The 18,938-nt window shown below is 40.5% G+C and overlaps 1 protein-coding gene and 1 long non-coding RNA gene across 2 annotated transcripts; one reads left to right on the top strand and one right to left on the bottom strand.

Moving 5' to 3' along the window:
- Positions 1-1,341: 1,341 nt before the first annotated feature.
- Positions 1,342-11,439, bottom strand: PDK4 (pyruvate dehydrogenase kinase 4). Its single transcript, XM_054641571.2, has 11 exons — positions 11,292-11,439; positions 10,315-10,456; positions 9,231-9,302; positions 8,460-8,644; positions 7,938-8,027; positions 7,326-7,403; positions 6,628-6,704; positions 5,998-6,096; positions 5,591-5,701; positions 4,778-4,891; positions 1,342-3,848 (listed from the first exon to the last, which is right to left on the bottom strand). The coding sequence occupies exons 1-11, from the start codon at positions 11,437-11,439 to the stop codon at positions 3,705-3,707; spliced, it is 1,260 nt and encodes a 419-aa protein (XP_054497546.1). The 3' UTR covers positions 1,342-3,704.
- LOC143693537 (uncharacterized) lies at positions 11,328-15,322 on the top strand. The gene is made up of 2 exons (XR_013181300.1): positions 11,328-11,467; positions 14,387-15,322. It is a non-coding gene; the product is annotated as an uncharacterized LOC143693537 (long non-coding RNA).
- Positions 15,323-18,938: the final 3,616 nt, after the last annotated feature.

Consider the following 18,938-nt stretch of genomic DNA (forward strand, 5'->3'; position numbering starts at 1 on the left):
CTCCAGCCATGGGTAAATGTGCTGATGTCAGTGCCCCCCTGACATACCAGCAACAAGCCAGCCCCACAAAGTGACCAAGAGCTGGTGCATGGCCTCTTACCCACTGGACTTGTGCAGGAGAAGGAAAAACCCCACATTTTGCCTTCTAGACTGCAGGAGCTTGGCTGGGACTGATGGTCTGTGCACAGTGTGATGCAGGGAGTCCTGGGTTTGCTGGGGCTGTGTGCTCAACAGGGAGTTGCACAGAAAGCAGCTGGGTCCATCCTGCTGCACTGGGGCACCCTTGATCCCAAGCTTGCCATAGGCAAGGTATAGAATGCATGTATGTGTATTTCTGCTTTGAAAAACCTGACAGGAAATATGCAAGTCCTGTCTATAGAGACTGCAGCATGGTAAAAATGATGGGAAAACAAATGGGTGTTTTTGTTGTTGGTTTCCTTTTGTTTGCTGTAGTAGTTTATTGAAGTCCCTGGTGTATTTTAGTTTGGGGTTGTTTCTCCCAACATACCTGGCACACTGGTATATGTCAGAGTGGTACATTTCTATAACTGCAAATTCAAAAAAGGGATGTCATGTAATCAGCTTCCCTGGCATTATGAGTCAAAACCCTTAAGAAGGTGAAACTCTCATTGTTAAGGAAGGTAAACTCAGTACACTGTCTGTCAGGCTGTCATTTTCAGACTTGCTGCCAGACACCTGGAGTCAGGCTGGTTTTTACCTCTCCTCTTTCAGGTAAAGTATATATGTATATTTTTACAGTTACTCTATCTTCTTAAAGTTAAGAGAGATGCAAGATGGCCCCAAGCCAACACAAGTCTGCTAAAGCACCAGTTGTACAGGACTTTTGGGTCATGACACCATCAGATCACTACCATTTTCTTACACACCAGCTATGAAAAGCCAGCTGTCCCATTGCTTCAGAGCTGAAAGACAGCCATCCCTTTAGTCTGTGGGAAAACTTTTTTGTTAGATATAAAGCCAGTGATGGATGTCTTTTTTTCTTAGTCAATTTTCACACTCTTCAAAACTGAACAAAAACCAACTATTTTAGAGTGTAGAACACACACTGATGGAACATTCCCAGTTCTCATCTCAAAATGAATAGCCTCCTAATTAAAAAGAGTAAGGACATGGCTAAGGTGATGCACTGATTTTAGGTACTGTGTAACCTCTCTCTGTGTAACCAATACAACATCAAACATAAGCAAATCATTCTTACAGTGTTTCTCCCCCCTGCTGTACTTGACATGGTATGAGTGTTGTTTTTCTCAACTCCATTTCCTAAGATTTAAAATAAAAAGCCCTTGCTTGCATCAGACTTAAAAAACAAAGACACAGACAAGCATTTAAAACATTTTATTATAAAACTATTTCAACATCTACATCCAAGTTAAAGACTTAAAATTACAGCTCTGCTTTCAGAATAAAAAGTCAGTGAATGCTGGAAAAGGTGCTGTCTTATCTAGGTAGATAGCCTAGATACCACACAGATTTCATGTGTGTTCCTTAAGTGCTTCACAACCTCTGCCTGCATCATGAATGTTCCACAGCTCTGCTCTGCAAGCAGCATCACAAACATTTTTGCAGCACATATGTGCCTCAGCTGCTTTGAAACAGAAATTACTAACTGAAGTTAGTAATGCAGCTGTGTTACAAGTGTACCATCAGATCATAACTCAGGTTCAAGCATCACTGGATGCAGACAGATAGGTATAAATTGTGTGTACTTGACAACAATGACTATTTTGGTATGTGTTTGTAACCTTGTATTCCATTCAAAAATCAACAAATAATCACTTTATGATGGTGAAAGCAGCCTTTTTATACCTGTATATTCTATACAAAGGTATTTCCTTTTTATTAGCCATATCATTCACTGAGCTGAGCTCAGATGCATGATCTGGTGGTGACTTTTGGTGACTGGAGCTTATTCACCAGGATAAAAACAGCCTAGATGCAGTACTAAGATCATCATGCTCAGCAGTTATCATTAATACATCTAAAATTAGTTTTTAAAATAAATGAGGCATATCAAAATATATTTTATTTTCAATGAGAAATATATCTCAACAGGACTTCAAGAATGCAAAGGTAGTTTCCTATTAAAAACCATTTTAGATTCACAGTGGAATATGGAGTCATTTTCTGCCCTACAAATAGAAATCTCTAATAGAAAACTGTCATACTGAGCAGGATGTTTTACTGTATTTGTAACTTTTTGCAAAGGATCATATAAACAGAAGATAATATGATAATTAGTAAAAAAAAAAAAATTCAAGTAATATTCTACAGCCCTGATGAACTTTTGACTGGCCAGCTTAGCAACATCCAACAATTTAGCATCTGTTAAAGTCTACCTTGCTTACAAAAGTGAAAACACACAAAGATGGGCAAGGAAGAAGCTTATTGAGAATGGAACATTTTCTGAACAACTCCCTCCCACTGGCATTTTTCCTGTGGGATTTCCCCCTATTTTTCTCTTCATAAAAGCTTTCCAGTAGTTTTCAGTGCTGTTTACATTTTGAAACAGCTTTCAGGGTACAGATTCCCTATGTACATCTTTGAGCTGATGTGGTCCAACACAAATTTGAAAAAGACAATTTGCAAGTTTGACAATTTGAAATGGCATTGTGACAGTTTGAAATTGACGATTTGACAATCTGAAAAAGACAATTTTGGTTTAGTGCATTGAGCCACTAATCTAACAGCACAACAGATACAAACCACAGGACTGTGTTTTAAACATGCTGTTCTTCACAACATGCTTATACAATACATATCACCAAAACCCTTCTGTTCAACTTGCAATGTCTGACTTCAGCTCTTGGAAAATCCTAACTGACTTGGCACACAATCTCCAGAATACAGGGACAAAGGCCAGATGTACCGAACATTAAAGCTATTACAACCAAGTAGCCTTCCATTTCTTTCCAGTAGCTCTTAAAAATATCCTGATTTTCTTCTTCATTACCTTATGCATAGAAGCCCTACTTGGCTGATTTCCCATGAACAGTTTAACAAAATATATCTAGCACTGTGACTCACAGAGCAAGGCATCACTTATGATGAAGATCACTTAAGAATTATTCCTGGAATAGCTTTTTTTTTTTAAAATGGGACTTTCTTATATATGGCAAACACTTTCTCCCTACCTCCCAGACTCCCCCTCTTCCAGTCAGGCTGTACTTGAATGCTGTTTGTATCTTGCTACAAGATTGCCATGTTAAGTATATCTTTTCCAAATATTATAAATACAACTTTAAAGTATGGATGCTAATTATCTACCTGAGAAGTTCTGTAATAAGATAAACTGCTGATAACTATTCTAACAGAAAAATATGCATCAGCATAACTCGTTTATCAGTCAGTATTAAGAATTCAAGCATTAAACAGGATTTAAAAATTGCACACCCCTACCACACCAAGTCTTTGATCATAGTAAAAAAATAGCTTGATTTTTCTCTATACACAGCTCTTCTTTAAAGACATATGTGCTCCTATTTTCCTCATCCTGAAGTCCACAGCCAGGAGTCAGTGGATATTCACTTCAGATTCAGTGCATATAGCCTATGTTTATGATACTCCTTATCTTCTTTTTCTTCTGCTAGTCCTGAAACTTGCTTGTTTGAAGGTAGATGAATACTTCCAAATGCAGCTCTTGAAGCCAGCTTGATCCCCTGGGATGTCTCGATACCAGCTTCTCTTCAGGAAGCTGCACTCTGCTTTGCCATATTCTTAGGGCCTTTACTTGGGACACACCAGTCATCTGCCTCTGAGGTAGCCTGGTAATGCTTGGAAGCTGATTTGTTAAAAACTGGGAGTTTTTCTATTGATTCTGTTGATAAGGCCTAGAAGTCAAGAAGGAACAGGTTAGTATCTCTCAATAATGTCACTCAGCAAAAACTCATTCAGCATGCCTAAAGTGTTAAGCCAGTGACAGTACAAAACAAAGTTATTTGCACAAATGTTTCTGCAATAGGTGTGGTAGTTTATGTGTTTCAGTATCTATGATTGGTTTGGGTAATTTGGTAGGACAACTGCAGTAACATCTCATCCTATTTATGCATTTTTCACAGGCCTTAAGCAGTAGCCTCTAACATGTTTTCAAGATAGTCCAGGAATGCATGAAAAAGGACTTTGGTTGGCAAAATTCCAGTGAAAATTTTTCAACAGAAGTGTAATATATATATAGCTGAACTGTCTCTTCCTTTCCTACTTCTGCTCTGATTGTGCTTCAGTGTTTTCAGTTTAGCAAGAGGCATTCAAAGCAAGTTTTTCCCACTATTAGGCACAGAAAATAGAAAAGAACATGTAGTATTGTTTGCAGGTTTCTTATAGAAACAGCAGTGCAAGTTATATGCCCAGTGTTCAAAATTACTGGTATCTGAATCCAACAGAGGGGCTTTATGGCAGATGTTGAGTAGCACCTTGACTCCTTAGGGATTTGGTTTATACAGACTTTCTGGTTTTCAGAGTAAACAAACCAGATCTGTTGCTCACACGTTGAGTATTTGGTATTCCATGAACAAGTAGGTAACACCTTAACACAATCTGAAAACCAACAGGGTTCTCACTAGCAGTTATTCAAGTAGATTAGTTAAAGCTAAGTGACTTTTTTTGATACCAGTTAAAAACCAGTTACTAAATCTGTCATTTCTCAAGAAAAAACAAGAGCTACTCATGAGCAGAGAATCTATTTACCTGAAAATGGTAACAAGTAGTTATCCCACTGCAGTAAGGGTAGTAATCTTTTATGTAACCAAATTTAAATACATACCTTCAAGTAGATGATAGCGTCTGTTCCATAACCACATATGGAGTAAAGATTTAGATCTCCTTGAAAGTACTTAGCATACAGACGAGAAATTGGCAAGCCATACCCAAAGCCAGCCTAAAAATAAAGTACAATATAAAATTAATTATTTTTTACTAGCTCTAATGGCTTCAAGTTAAATAGCTGGAAAGTCGTCAGAGATTTTTAAGCTGTTAAAAAAATCCTTTGAATTTCCTCTTCTCTTAGAAGAAAACATAAATGTCTAATCAGTTTCATAGAGAATGCTGAAGTTGACCATTAAAAACTCAAAGTCACAAGAAAAAAGGTCTTCATGGAAGAGGGAGGGTCTATACATATGTCCCACTTTTGCACATTAAATTTCAGTATTTTTCCCTCCCTTGTTATTGCTAGTACAGCTTGATTAGTAAAATGAGCTTTCTACTGGGATATAAACATAATCATCTAAAAGACTGTTCCAGTTGTGCTTGCCTCCAGAAAGACTCCATGATCTACAGTAAATTTGAGGACTGAATGGAGAGTGAGGACAAAGTAAATTAGTGTCATTGTAATGCAGGAAGAAAAAAATGAGGGGGCTAGATTCAGGTTGTAATGTTCTTCTTTATGCCTTTGAAAGTATATTTTTGTCCACTAAGCTAAATACTAAAATTCTATTTCAGAAAGTGTAAATTCATACTTATGGGGCACAGTAAATCTTTGAATACCCCACAGAACAGCAGGATGGACACAGTGCTTCATTATTAACCCACCAACACTTACACCAACAAAATTGCAACATGAGTATTGAAAGTATCTTACAAGAGGGGTATTTCGAGAATCATCCACGTTTGGCCTTGGTGCAGTGGAATACATGTAGCTAAACAGCCGCTCAATTTTCCTCACGGGAACACCACCTCCGCGGTCTGAGATCTGATTTAAGAGAGAACAAAGTTAATAACAAGCATGCACTAAGAATGGTATTTAAAACGCTGTTATTTGAACACACCTTTCCAACAGTCATAAATGCAAAGATTTCTTTTGCAGCACATTACTATTCAGCTAGATAATTGTTCTACATGGAGGCTCATATCATCATGAGAATGCTCTTGTGCTCATGCACAGTGTCTTCAACCTGTTCTCAGAGGCCAGATCTTTTAACAGAACCAGCTGTGCATGTATAATATCAAACATTACAGTAAGTCCATTGTAGTAGGCCAACAAAATACCTTGATTGCCAGGTCTTCTTTCCCGAGAACAACTATCACTTCAACTGGAGAAAGGGTAGGACTGTTTTCTTGGAATTCAACAGTTGCTCTCATTGAATTCTATGGAAGAGAAGGTTACTGTGATCAGAGGTTGTTGAATCCATGCACTTCAAACCATATCCCTTTTACACAGAGGCAAAATTATCCTCTGCTCCTATCAGTGCCTGGTTTCCAAGAGACACACTTAGCATTTTGGCATAATGGGAGCAGATTTATCATCATTTAAGGTGTGAGAGGAGGTCTAACAATTTACAGCATCTAAGCATAGCCAAGACTCTTCTGAGTGAAAGATTACAACATTCTTGCCCAACATCAACTCAGGCACTGTAAATTAAATAATATAACTCCCTTAAAGTCAACAGGTATCTGGAGAAGGGCAAAGTTCGGCAGTTGCTAAAGGATGCCAGATTTCTGTATGTCATGTTGGTAGCACTGAAGTTCAGCTGCACTCACTACTCCTTAAATACCTTGTCCATTCCACAATGGAAAAGGCAGCAGGGCAAACCAGCAAATGTAATCTCTAAAAGCAGAGGGCTACTGGTGGCCACAATCCCACATCCCACTTCACTCTCTCAGTCTATACTAACATACCTTAAAGAGCTCAAAAAGCATGTGAAAAAGATGAGATGGAACATATACAATGCTAATTGGTTCTCCTGGAGCTTTTCCTAAAGGAAAGGAAAAATAAAAACACTTAAAAGAGTGATTACACTTTTCTATGGTATCCAAATTTTACAATGAGCAAGTTGCCAAAACAAACAAAAAAATAAATCAAGTTTCATTTTTGGTTTTCCCCTCTCCAAAACTGGCAAACAGCTTTATGCATTCATTACAGTATTTACATTACAATTGCCAATTGCTGAATAAGTTTCTTTTCAAATAAACAAATAAAAAAATCAAATATTTATTCCCCTTTTATTTATAAAGGATTTCAAACATTAAGCAGACTGCTGTCATCAGACACATGCAGGCAGCTCAGACCAGACCCAGCATTTCAGTCAGCAGCCTCAGTTCCTCACTCCAGATATGGAGGTCCTCCCTAGCAACTTCTCATATTACTTTAGATACAAGTTTGTCTGACTTTTCTCAAATTTATAAATGGAACTTCAAAAATGTTGTGATTAAGATACACCAACATTTGAATTCTAACATGGGAGGTTGAATGAGGTGCCTATAATAGAAAATGGAAGAGGAACTACCCCAAGCCAGATCAACTGGTATGTGCACTAAGGTTACAGAATTAGGAGACTTTTGACTCAGTTTTGGATACTGATAGGCTCTTATCTTACCATTCACTTGAGTAAGCTTCAGTTCAGGAGATGTCAAGTAATACTGGTCACACAACAACTTGGCACTTTCATAAGCATCTGAAATAATTATTTAAATAAATTATATGAAGTATTATGTCAAGCAATGTTGTCAAAAATTCATTCTAATGCAAGGCAGAATACAGCTTTTAACCTTAGCTGCTAAGGTGCTCGACAGTCGAAGTCTGGAATATGTCTCAAGGGAATGATAACACTGCATCCACTGTGTGCACTAAAAATTGAGAACAAGGGGCAATTACAGAAGCATGAGCAAATCTTTGTACAGTTTGATAATTGTATGGAATTGATACATCTGTTATCTACCAGTTGGTAAAGCCAATCTCAACACCTCAGACAATTTAACTCCTACCTCATCTGTCACTTGCTAGGACTTACTCCAACATGTTTTTTTACTGCTATTTTGTATTTTAAATTCTGTCCTCTAAAAGCTCATGCTTTGATTAGACTGCTTTCAGCTATTTCGACTAAAGCCAGTAAGCATCCTCTACAACTGAAGCTGGTTACCCAAACTGCTTGCAATCAGATACAGACACTGATTAGGAAGAGAAACATTAAAGCTCTGAGAATACGCACCATTCACTACTTCAACAACGTCACAGCAAGGATCAATACTTCCAATGTGCCTTGGGTGCCCCGAGCCAGATTTATCATCAAAAAGAAGAGCTGTTTGACATGAGAACAATACAACATTTAATCCCAAATACTGGGTTATAAAAAAGCCCCAAAACTGAGACTAATGCAGTGTGATTGCAACATATAATTACATAAAATACTGAATATTGTTTATGCCTTTTATGAGTTAAAGTACTATCTACTGTCAGCAAACTATGTTGGCTTTTCTGTAGTTCACATCTAAAGGTTTTTCAGACATAAAGAATGATATCCCTACATATTCCACAAAAGAGCTATTTCAATTGTTCTGTAGTCTAGAAAACAAGTTTTCCCATTACTTCCTTAAGTGATAGATTCAGTTTCTAACTTTTGAGTGTCACACGAAATCATGTAAAGCAGTTCCCCAGCAGTTTTAAGAAGTGTTTACATTAACATGGTACTCATTAGCTTGAAGTTTCTTCTCAGGTAAAAATTTCTACTTACTGTGTTGGTTCATTAGCATCCGGGTGGAAATACGGCTCATGTAAAAACGATCCAAAAAATACTGGATGTTTTGATTGGTGACAGGATCCACTTTAAAAGTGTCTTTGTATTCAATTACTCCTTGTGCCATTGTAGGAACCACATCATGATGTCTGTTTCGGACTCTAATTAGAGTATCTATAAAGCTAGGTTAAAAAAAATAAATCTTTTTAGAACATTATTCTCAGACTACATAGAAGCAAGCTTTGTATAATGTAATTATCTAATCTAGCACCAGCACAGATAAGTGCTTAACAGCCTTAATACTAAAATATGGTGTGGTTTCTTTTTTACTCTTTTAAAAGTAATTCTTTATTGACCTAACACAGAAGTATTTGGCATTTTTAAAACAAAAGGTATAATGAGCCATATCAAATTCACCCCCTGTTTACTCATTTATTTGAGCAGAGGAAAATGTAAGGAAAGGAAAAAGATCCCAAGCTGGCATCTTGGAAAAAAGCAGAGATATGACTGCACAGATAATTTTTTTTTCTGTATTTCTCTGTCATGACAGTTCAAGGGGCAATATGACCTTGAAATTAGGCTGCAACAGGTCACATTTATTTGCAGTACTGCTAGACATGGTCAGAGGTTTCAACCAGCTTGTTCTATGTTCAGCTCTTCCTGATAGATTATCAAATTCAGACCATCTTGGCTGTTAGTCTAAAGTCAATATACTGTGAAAAGTAGAATGTGAACTAAAAAGTTCAAAGAAAAACATGAAAAGCTTACTCAGATAAGACTTTTTGGTCATCTGGGCTTTTCTGATGGAATTCAATCAACTCCTTTAGACTTTGGATATACCTATTGAAAAAGAAGATAAGAAATATATGCTATTAATTTGATTTTTATTGATCTAGTAATATCAAAAATACTTTGTCTTGTGCACATCATTAGTCCTAACAAGTCATCTAGGAGCTTTAAGTATCTTTGAAATATCCAAGTTACAACCAACAACGGAATGACAGATGGACATTTCTTGACTGCCTGAACTCCAGAAGTTTTCAGTCTTTTCTTGTGCCTGTCACCAGAGAGAAATCTAAGCCCTCACTTAAGGTACACAAGATCCCCTTATAATTCTTTAGAAGAGATGTATTTCAGAAGAAGATGCAAATGACAATGCCAATCAGGAATCCACTTAAGCAAAATTTTTCCAAATCTGATCAGCTTTAACAGAAGCTAAGTAGCTGAGCTGCTTGCACTAACATCTTGACAGCCTTGACGCATACAGCAAAGGCACAACAGTTTGCTGTATTAAGAAGAGTTTCTAGATCTGGTTCTAATACTTCTGCTCTTTATGTCAGCCATCCTGGCAAATGATGCAACTGTGCCAGTAAGCAAGGTTAAATCAGATTCAACCACTGTGTCAACTGCAGGGATTATGGTAATTGAATTTCAAACACTTGCTGCACAGGTCAAGACAATATACTTTGGCATAGAAGCTCTGTTAGTAACTCCTTCAGTGAGAGATCAAAATACATAGCCTGTTTTCCCATCTGTGTGGGTCTCAGAGTCTGTAATGCTGTATGGAAACAGAACATGTTTTCTTTTCTCCCTTCTCCATTTGCTATTTCAAACTGTTAACTCCCTGCCCCCCATACCTTTTTAAAGATAACAATATAATCATATTCGTTCGCAATTTAATTTTAGTATGCTAGAAAAGGAAAGTGTGTAACAGCTTGCAACTCAGATTTCATGAAGGAACTGTATTTCTACTGTATTTTGTTATAGATTCTACTATTCAAAAAAGTCTGTAACAACAAAATTCTCAAAGCTGTGTAACGTTGCATGCTGAATTAAAGCAGTTCATACTTACCAGCTTCTTACTAATTTTACTGATGGAGTGCTTAGTAATTTATCAGGAAGAAGATCAATTTCTTTCAAGATGTTTGCAAACCTCACAGGAAGTTCTTGTCGCAAAAATGCAAAAGAAGTTCTCTCACATCCATTAGTCGAGCCTATGAATAAATCCAAAATACAGTTTTTGTTTAAGGAAGCTTCAAAATACAAATACAGATTGCTGATTTCCCATAAACTTCAGGACTCTATTTCTCTGCAATCATGAGGTTTTTACTGGCCGGCTCATCTAAGTGTTAGGCGTTATATGTTTATGCAGAACGCTGTTTACATGACAGTAAGACACAGCGTGTTCCTGGACGGAGTACTTGTCCAGTTCCCATTTAGACATGAGACTTAATTGTAATCCCCTAAGAAGCACTCCGGCCTCTGTAAACAGGAGGTTGTCCGGGGTGACGTCGGGCACTATCATGTGCGCCCAGCCGCCAGAGCGATAACGGGACCTGGGAACTGCGCGTTCGCTCCGCCGGATGGCTCCTCCCGCCTCCGTGTGCGCGGAGCAGGAACACGCCCCGCAGCCCATGTCCCTCTCAGTGCCCGCACCCTCCGAACACCGCCGAAGCAGTGCTGGAGCGCATCTTCAGCTCTGATGGCGGCACCCGCAGGTCTCCAGCCCCTGGCACCTGGCCGCGGGTAACTGCGGCCGGGGATGCCCGGCCGAGGCGACCTCCCCGCCGTCACCACCACCATCGGGGCTGGGAATACTCGGCGGGCCCGCTCCCCTCCTCCGCCCTAGCGCTGGGCAGCCGAGCCGGGGGGCGGCCGCGACTGAGCGCGGACCCCTCCGGCGGGGATCGCCGCCTCCTCTGTCTCGCAGAGCGCTGCTCCTGCACCCCGCCCGCGGCAGCCCCCGGGCTCGCTCCTCCATGGGAAACGAGCCTCCGAGTCTGGGCTGCCCCCCAGCCCCGACCTCCCTCCGCTCCCCCCGACTCTCACCGAAGTCCAACAACTGCTTGATGGAGAGCGGGGAGGGGGAGAAGCGGGAAAACTGCTCCACCTCCTGTGGCAGCCGGCCGCTGCTGCTGCCTGCGCTGGCCCCTGCCAGCGGGGCGGCGCTGCGGAGGGCGATGCGGGCGGCCTTCATCGCTGCCGGGCCGGCGGGTGCGTAGCAGGTAAGCGATCGCTGAGAGGGCGAGTGCTCCGCGGAACCCGGGACTGTCACCGTCCCCTCGCCTGTGGCGGGGGGCCTCACGTGGCGCCTCTATTTACAATCGCAGGGGGGCGGGGCTCCGGCAGGCCGCGCCCCCCGGGCCCCTCGTGACGGCGCTGGCGGCGTTCCCCGTGCCCGGCCCGGCCTGGTCGGCGCCTCGCCAGCGGCACGGGCAGTGCCAGGGGTGCTGGGCCGGGGGGCACACGCAGCGGGGGCTGCTGCTGCTGCGCCGCCCGCGGTGACCTTGTGCACCGGGCAGGGGCAGGGCGAGGCTGGCAGGGCGGCCGTGCCCACCTGTGGGGGTGCCGTGCTGCTGCCGCCCCTCACGGACTGCAGGGTCCGGCCCTGTGCGGGCTGTGCACCCACTGGGCGCCAGGGCTCGGGGGGAAGCGGTGCACGGCGCCATGGCCCGGCCTGAGGGGCGCGATGGTGCCCGGGGCAATTGTGTGTTTGCACTCATACAGGGGATGCTGGCAGTGCTGGTACTGACAGGGGGCAATTGTGTGTTTGCACTCATACAGGGGGTGCTGGCAGTGCTGGCACTGACGGGGCAATTGTGTGTTTGCACTCATACAGGGGATGCTGGCAGTGCTGGCACTGACAGGGGGCAATTGTGTGTTTGCACTCATACAGGGGATGCTGGCAGTGCTGGCACTGACAGGGGGCAATTGTGTGTTTGCACTCATACAGGGGATGCTGGCAGTGCTGGCACTGACAGCGTAGCTCCAGGTTCGGCTGGCCGGCTGCAAAAGGCAAAGGGAGCAAAATCAGATCCCAGCCTCAGGTTGTCGACATGTAGGTCATGGCTGTGACCTGGTTAATAGTGACCAAATACCCGAGGACAGCTGTGTTGGTGACGCACTGGCCGCAGATCAGCCTGCATGTGGCCTTTATTTACTGTCATAAGAGCTGACCTAAGGAGGGGATGACACAAAGCTCTCAGGGATAGCTCAACTCCCAGGGTCACAGTCGAGCTGGGAAAAGCCCCCTCACCTTTCCTCTTTGCTGGGGAAGGAGCTTGGATCTCCAGTGCTGCCTGGCTTTTTCCCCAGGCCACTTCACTGAGGGCAGGGTTTGCATAAGGCATGGAAGAATGGAATTAATGTCAGGGGAGAGCTTTCTGACACCCAAAAACTTGGTCTGTAACAGCAGGAGCATGTGGCAGTAAAATAATACAAAATAATTGTGCCCTAATATTTGCATCCAACTCTCCAGTCCAATTTTATATGCATATATTACATGTAAACATGCAATATACAAACAAACATGTAAACTCTTTTTCAAGGGAAGGAAGATCAAATTCCTCACAAGAAAGCTGTGCATGTAGTTTGATAAACATAGGAAAATACTTTAGCTTGTCATTAGACTTTTTTTAAACTTTATCTCATTTTTGTCTTCCTAGTATATCTGTTAACCCTACTTATGGTTCTACTCCCGCTGTACTTTATGTTTTATTATTTTATTGCTCCCTGTTTTATTATTTTATTATTTTATTGGGAGAATTATTCTGTTATTTTTCCATGAGATATATTCTGGTTTACCATAGTGATTAAATGTTGGCATATGAAATGTGAAATGAAGCAAAATTTAGACATCAAATAGCAGCAAATATAATGACTTCGATTTTTCCTGTCCTTTCCAGAAGTTAAAAAATTAAGAATTTGAGATTTGTTTTTGACTGTTTCAACTTGGTTTGACTGCAAGTTGCAGATGAGTCACAGAAATGAAAATATCATACAAATTTGTTTAAACCATGAAACATGTAGGATAGCTTTTGTTTAGTTCCACTCTCTTCCTTAAGCCACTAATTGGTGGCAAGCAGGGACCTCAAAATTAACTCTTTGCAATAAAATCTGGATCAGGAAGTTCTCTGCAGCAGGCAGTTGTTGCAGTTTATAAGGTCATTATTTCTATTCCTATGAGATGCTTTATTTAATCTGTTGGTTTGCTGAGCCTGCTTAATATAAGTAACTCAAATATCGTTTGTGGGCAGTCTGAGTAGGGAAATAGTCTACTAAGAACAATTTCTGTTGTTTGCATTAATTTTCTTTACAGCAACTTGTTTTCTTATTGTTTTCCTGGTAGTTATATGCACTAAGGTATGAACAAATATCTTACATACAATTTAGCTGTGAACAAAGGTAAAATTGTACTTGCAGGAAATACAGGAAGCGTGTTGCCTTCCCCATTTGTTAAAAGGACAAGGCTCCAGTAACTCAAAACCTGGGTGTTTTTCAAATCAAAACAAACTTCTACAAGAATTTTACACATCAGCAGCACAACAACTGAGGGTTTTTTACTCAGATGGTCTTCTAAGAGAAGTGTGTCTCCTTCATAATTCAGATTTGCTCCTTGCTCTTTGTATGATGGTTATATGTTACAGGAGGTTCTGACCAACATTAATTTCTATTCTTGCATATATAAACTATATGTCTGTGAAGTAATTATGGATGTCCTGAATGTTGAGCAAGACAGCTACGTTTTAGGCACAAATGCAACAATATAGGAGGATTCATCATCAGCCAAGATGCAGGTGAACTAGGCTGTGAAAATTGTAACCACTTCGTATAATGCCTCCATCTCGCCTATCTTTAGCAGTGTTCTCACTTTATTTCCTCTCCAACCACCCTTTCACCTTCCTTCTGAAACACATGACATTTTTAAGTGCAGGTGTCAGAGAACAATGGCTATGAAGTGCAGTGCCAAATTCTGAACTGGAGTATTCATCAGATTAGATATTTTAACTTACCTCTTCTGAACTGCCCTGGGGCAAGTTTTGAAAAGGCAGTAGCAACACTTGCAGTTGCTTGGTCACAGTAATGTTGCTGACTATGCTTAAGAAAATGGAGCTGCATTAACATTCTGCTTTTTTCCACAACAGATGGGTCCAGAAGAGTGGAATGAATGAAGCCTGGATTCCTGTCCATTTGTCTCCTAATAGCTCTCCACTGCAATCAGCCGTCTCTCGCCTCGTGTTCCTTGTGTCCTCGCCCCTGCCAGAGACACAGCGTGCTGTACTGAGGTCAGAGCTGTGTTCCTGGTCAGGCAGCCTGTGTAATAACTGACCATGTTACTGATGTCTGAAAAAAAGTATCATGGTTGCTTTTGCCCTTTCTTTTTCTCTGTGGGGACAGACAAAAATGTAAGGATCTTTTTCCTAACCCAACAAGTGCTGGAGACCCAATAGGATGTGCTGGGATGAGTGCCCTCTCCTGACCAGCCAGAATATGTGGGATGTCTGCTGATGTGGTTGCTACTCTCTAGTAGAATGAGTCTGGTTGAGTTTCCCCTCCCTTTTATCCGGTGTGTAGCAAAATTTTAATCTCTCCTCCCTAAACCACCTGCTAGTTTGTACACAGTTTGTAGGGAATTGATTATTATTCAAATTTGATTAAAATGCTTAGGAGGGACGGTTTGGTGAACAGGTGGACAGGTAACATCATCAGATTTTTCTTTTATGGAACCAGACTAACAGTTTCTGCTGGGGACAAAAGCAACTTCTAATTCAGCTTCTGTAAGGAAGGGTAAATGATAACCCAGAAGGAGCAGTAAGTCTGGGTGGAAATTAATGGTAGCACTAGGAAGTTTTGAAAGTAAGCAGAGCAGTCTGGTGACAAGTGCTTGAGTCATATTCACAGCACCTCATGAAATTTCCTGCAGTACCAAGGGCAAATCACTCGCCCTCCGCCTGCAGATGGGTCTGCATTTATGGAATTGGATTGATACTTTAACCTACTGATACATTTGTTTTCTAAATATTTATGTGGCCCTTTACATGGAAAAAAGGACAGAAATAGCATTAAAAACAAAGGTCATATCTTCCCGTTCTCATCTTTCTGTCACCCGACGCTGTGGCTGCACAAGCTGTCAAGTTGCTGGGGGCTCCCAGTACAGCCAAAACAGCCAAAGTAGGTGAAAGGTTGTGGAGGAGCACACAAACAAGCTGGCATGCCTCCTCAGTAGTTCAGTGAGGGAAAGGTTCTGCAGCTGCTCCAGCACTTACACAATCTCCTGTGGCTGCTCATAACTTGCAAAAGTCAAGAGTACAGTAGCTGGATCATTTTACAGATGGAGCTGTGGCTGGTCAGCAGCCTGCTTGGAGCTGTAAACATGGCAACTCAGCAGCCCTGAACAGGAGACACCCATTTTCCTCATTCCCTGCCTTTGTTACCCATGTCTGAAATTATCTGTTACCTCCTTTAAAATCATGGAAAATGAGACTGGATTGCTAGCTTCAAAATTGCTTTTCCAAAAAATAGCTAGAGGCTTGCATGAGATTAACTGTGGGTGTTTAAACTAGGAGTGTAGAGATAGCTGAGGGGAAAAAACTGTTTTAGAGTATAGCTGTACCATTCAGGAAATAAAGCTAGGACTCAAACTGTGATAAAAGTAGGACTCAAAAGCATTTATCTTGAAATGCTTGTCACAATTCAGGAGGCTTTTTACTAAGTAGGGGAATAGTAATCTTCAGCCAAGCACACCATTGAAGAGGAAATAAAGGTAGGCTTTCAGAGTGGGCTGGCACTGATCTAAAGTAAATACTAGACACAAAATAATGTTCTTCTCCAGCCTCAGCTGACTACCATCATAGTTCTTGTGGAAGAGCATGTGGCATCTTCCATGAGAACTGCAGATGCAAAGGAAAATAAAGAGGAAAAGTATCATCAGGGCAGCTGCTACTTTGAGCCACAGCTGCCTTTACTGTGAACAGCCCTGCTCTGGAGAAAATCACCTGGGAAAAAGTGGACACCTTGTGACAAGTCAGGGAAAAAGTTCATGTTACCAAAAGAATACATCTTTTAAGGTCTAAATATGTTTCATCTGAACAGTTATGTTTTTTTCTGTAGGAATATGGAAATGGGGTTAGTGGAACAGGGTATTTCAAATTAAAAGCTTTGGATTAGATATCTTGGGAGACACCCACCTCACCATGAGAAGGAGTTCTAGGTTCACCTGTAACCCTTACATGGGTCAGGGGCCTTGAACTGGCACACATAGTGGGGTTTTTCAGAGTAGGTCACTCCGGGTGAAAAGCAGATGTTTTTGCTAAGTTTTCTATCAGATGCACTTGATACTGTTGACTGTAGCAGGACAGTTTGTAAAGTGGATGTGGTAGCTTGAGTTTCGGCCCTGAACTGGAACCTGAAACTTACTCCAGGTTTGTTGTCTGAGGCTGATCTTAGAAAGCATTCCCGGTTGTTCCCTCTCAGAATTTCCTTCATCAGATTTGAAAGAGTTTATTTTCTTTTAGTGTCCACATCATATGAACTTGAATGGGAACTTTAGTCCAGGAAATAGTAAGCCAAGACATCATCTAGAAAAGGGCTCTCTGTGGTGTTACCTGGCCACACTTTCAAAGGGCTCATGGTATCTCTGGAATGCCGCCTCTCCTTAGTGCTAAGGATTACCCAAGGGAAGTTCATTTTTTGTTTGCATCATCCTGACTACTATCCCTGAAGAGTGAATTCACAGATACTAATCAGTTGTTCTCATAAAGACTGAGTTTCCATAACATACTCTACAGGGGTTGTCTACACAGTAGGTCTGTGGGAGTTTTCTTACTTGATTAAATGTATAGCCACAGGCTAAAGTGTGATAACTGCAATTAAATATGAAAATGTAGCTTGTGTATTGAAATATTCCTCATAAAGAGCCAGTACAATAAAAAACGTTGCACTGCACAATCAAAATGCTTTGCCTTTGGGTCTGAGGAAGTGCAAAACATTTTTGTGTTGTAACTAACAGATAATGGGTAAATTGTCAATACAACAGTGCTGGAACATTAACAACAGTTTAAACAAGGGAACTCTCCCTCTCTCCATTTATTGTGGCAAAATCTCATGGTATATTAGACAAAATCTGCAGTTCTGCTATGCAGCATTAAGTATATTTTTTTGTTACTGTAATTCTTTTAATATTATTTATTACTCTATCCACTTTGGTATTTTCAAACTCAACTTTCAATTTAGTTCTTATCTAATAGTCACTGAAAAATACAAAACAATATCAGACAAAACAATATCATCAGAGCTATGGTGGTACTTGATTTCCAAGATTTCTGTCTACCTAAAGGGACATAAAACACCATACTAGTTTAATATTTCTTTGTTTCATTTACTGAAATTACACCAATATTCTAAATTTACTGTGGTGGTTACATTTATATGCAGGCATTCATGAACATACATTTTATTTTGTTTCTAATGGGTAAAGACCCCTAGATATCAAAAAAACTGAAGGAAGAAATTACTGAAATATTTACCTATTTAAAAGTTAAGAATATGTGCAAATACAAGTCTTGATTCCCTATTATCTGGGGCATAATATCTGGGTACAAATAATTAGCAATAAGTTTGCAGGCATTGGTTTCAAAAAGCCTCCTTTGAAAGAAAATTTTTAACATACTCACAAGAGGTACAGTCTGAAACAGAGATGAAAAACATCTCTGTCTGTTATGAGACTAATTGAATTAAATATTTAGTTTGAAAAAAATATATTAAGACTTATTTTCACTGCTGAAAACCAGATTCACTAAGATGTGTAAGATCTCTTTTTACACAATATAAGAAGCAGTGTAATTTCTTCTTACACACTCACACAACTACTGTTGAAGTGAGCGTTGTTAAGCTCTCACTTGTTAATCCATTTTGTGGATACTCATCATGAATATATATTTAAGTAAAGTTGAATATTTGGGCATTCCCTCGTTCCCAGAAAGAAATACAAGCTTCTTATTCTCTGTTTCAACAGTACTGGAGAAATGTTTTGAAATTTCAGTATTCAGATCAAGAAATAAATCCAAGGTAAACAACCTTGAAGATACTCTAGACAAGAGGATTGGTAATTACCACAGGAGCCCTTGCTAGCTTTCAGCAGGTGCTGAGAGGGAGGGCAGTGCTTTCCCCTGGGTTGAGTGTTGGACAACCAATTTTCCTTCTGCTTTTTGTTCCAGACATGCTACCTGGAATCCTGAAAATTGGTTCCTTATTTGCAACTGCCTATATGCCGAAACTTAAGAAAGAGAAATAAGGATATTATTAAAGAAGCCATGTGGGATTTAATTGGTGTAAGATACTGCAACGGATACTGCATGGGAGTGATGCTATCCTGAAGTAAACAAGTGTATCTGTGTTTTATTGGTATTTTGGGCTTACAGCATGCACATCAAATGATGGACATGCTTGTCACCTCTCAAGTATGGAAATAGTTTTTAAATTCTAAGCATTTCAGTTAAAAGAAGTCAAATCAAATCAATGCAAAGAATCCTAGTTAGGATGTAATTTTTGCTGAAAATTACCTTCATCAAGGCCTTGGAGGAAAAAGCAGCAATTTAGTAAAATTGAACAAATAAAGACATTTCTATCACATTCCTCTTAGTCAAACCTTCATTACCTTTCCCCTCTTTTTGTGAAATACAGTAAGTGGATATGGTA

Source organism: Agelaius phoeniceus, chromosome 1, assembly GCF_051311805.1.
Source record: "Agelaius phoeniceus isolate bAgePho1 chromosome 1, bAgePho1.hap1, whole genome shotgun sequence".
NCBI lineage: Eukaryota > Metazoa > Chordata > Aves > Passeriformes > Icteridae > Agelaius > Agelaius phoeniceus.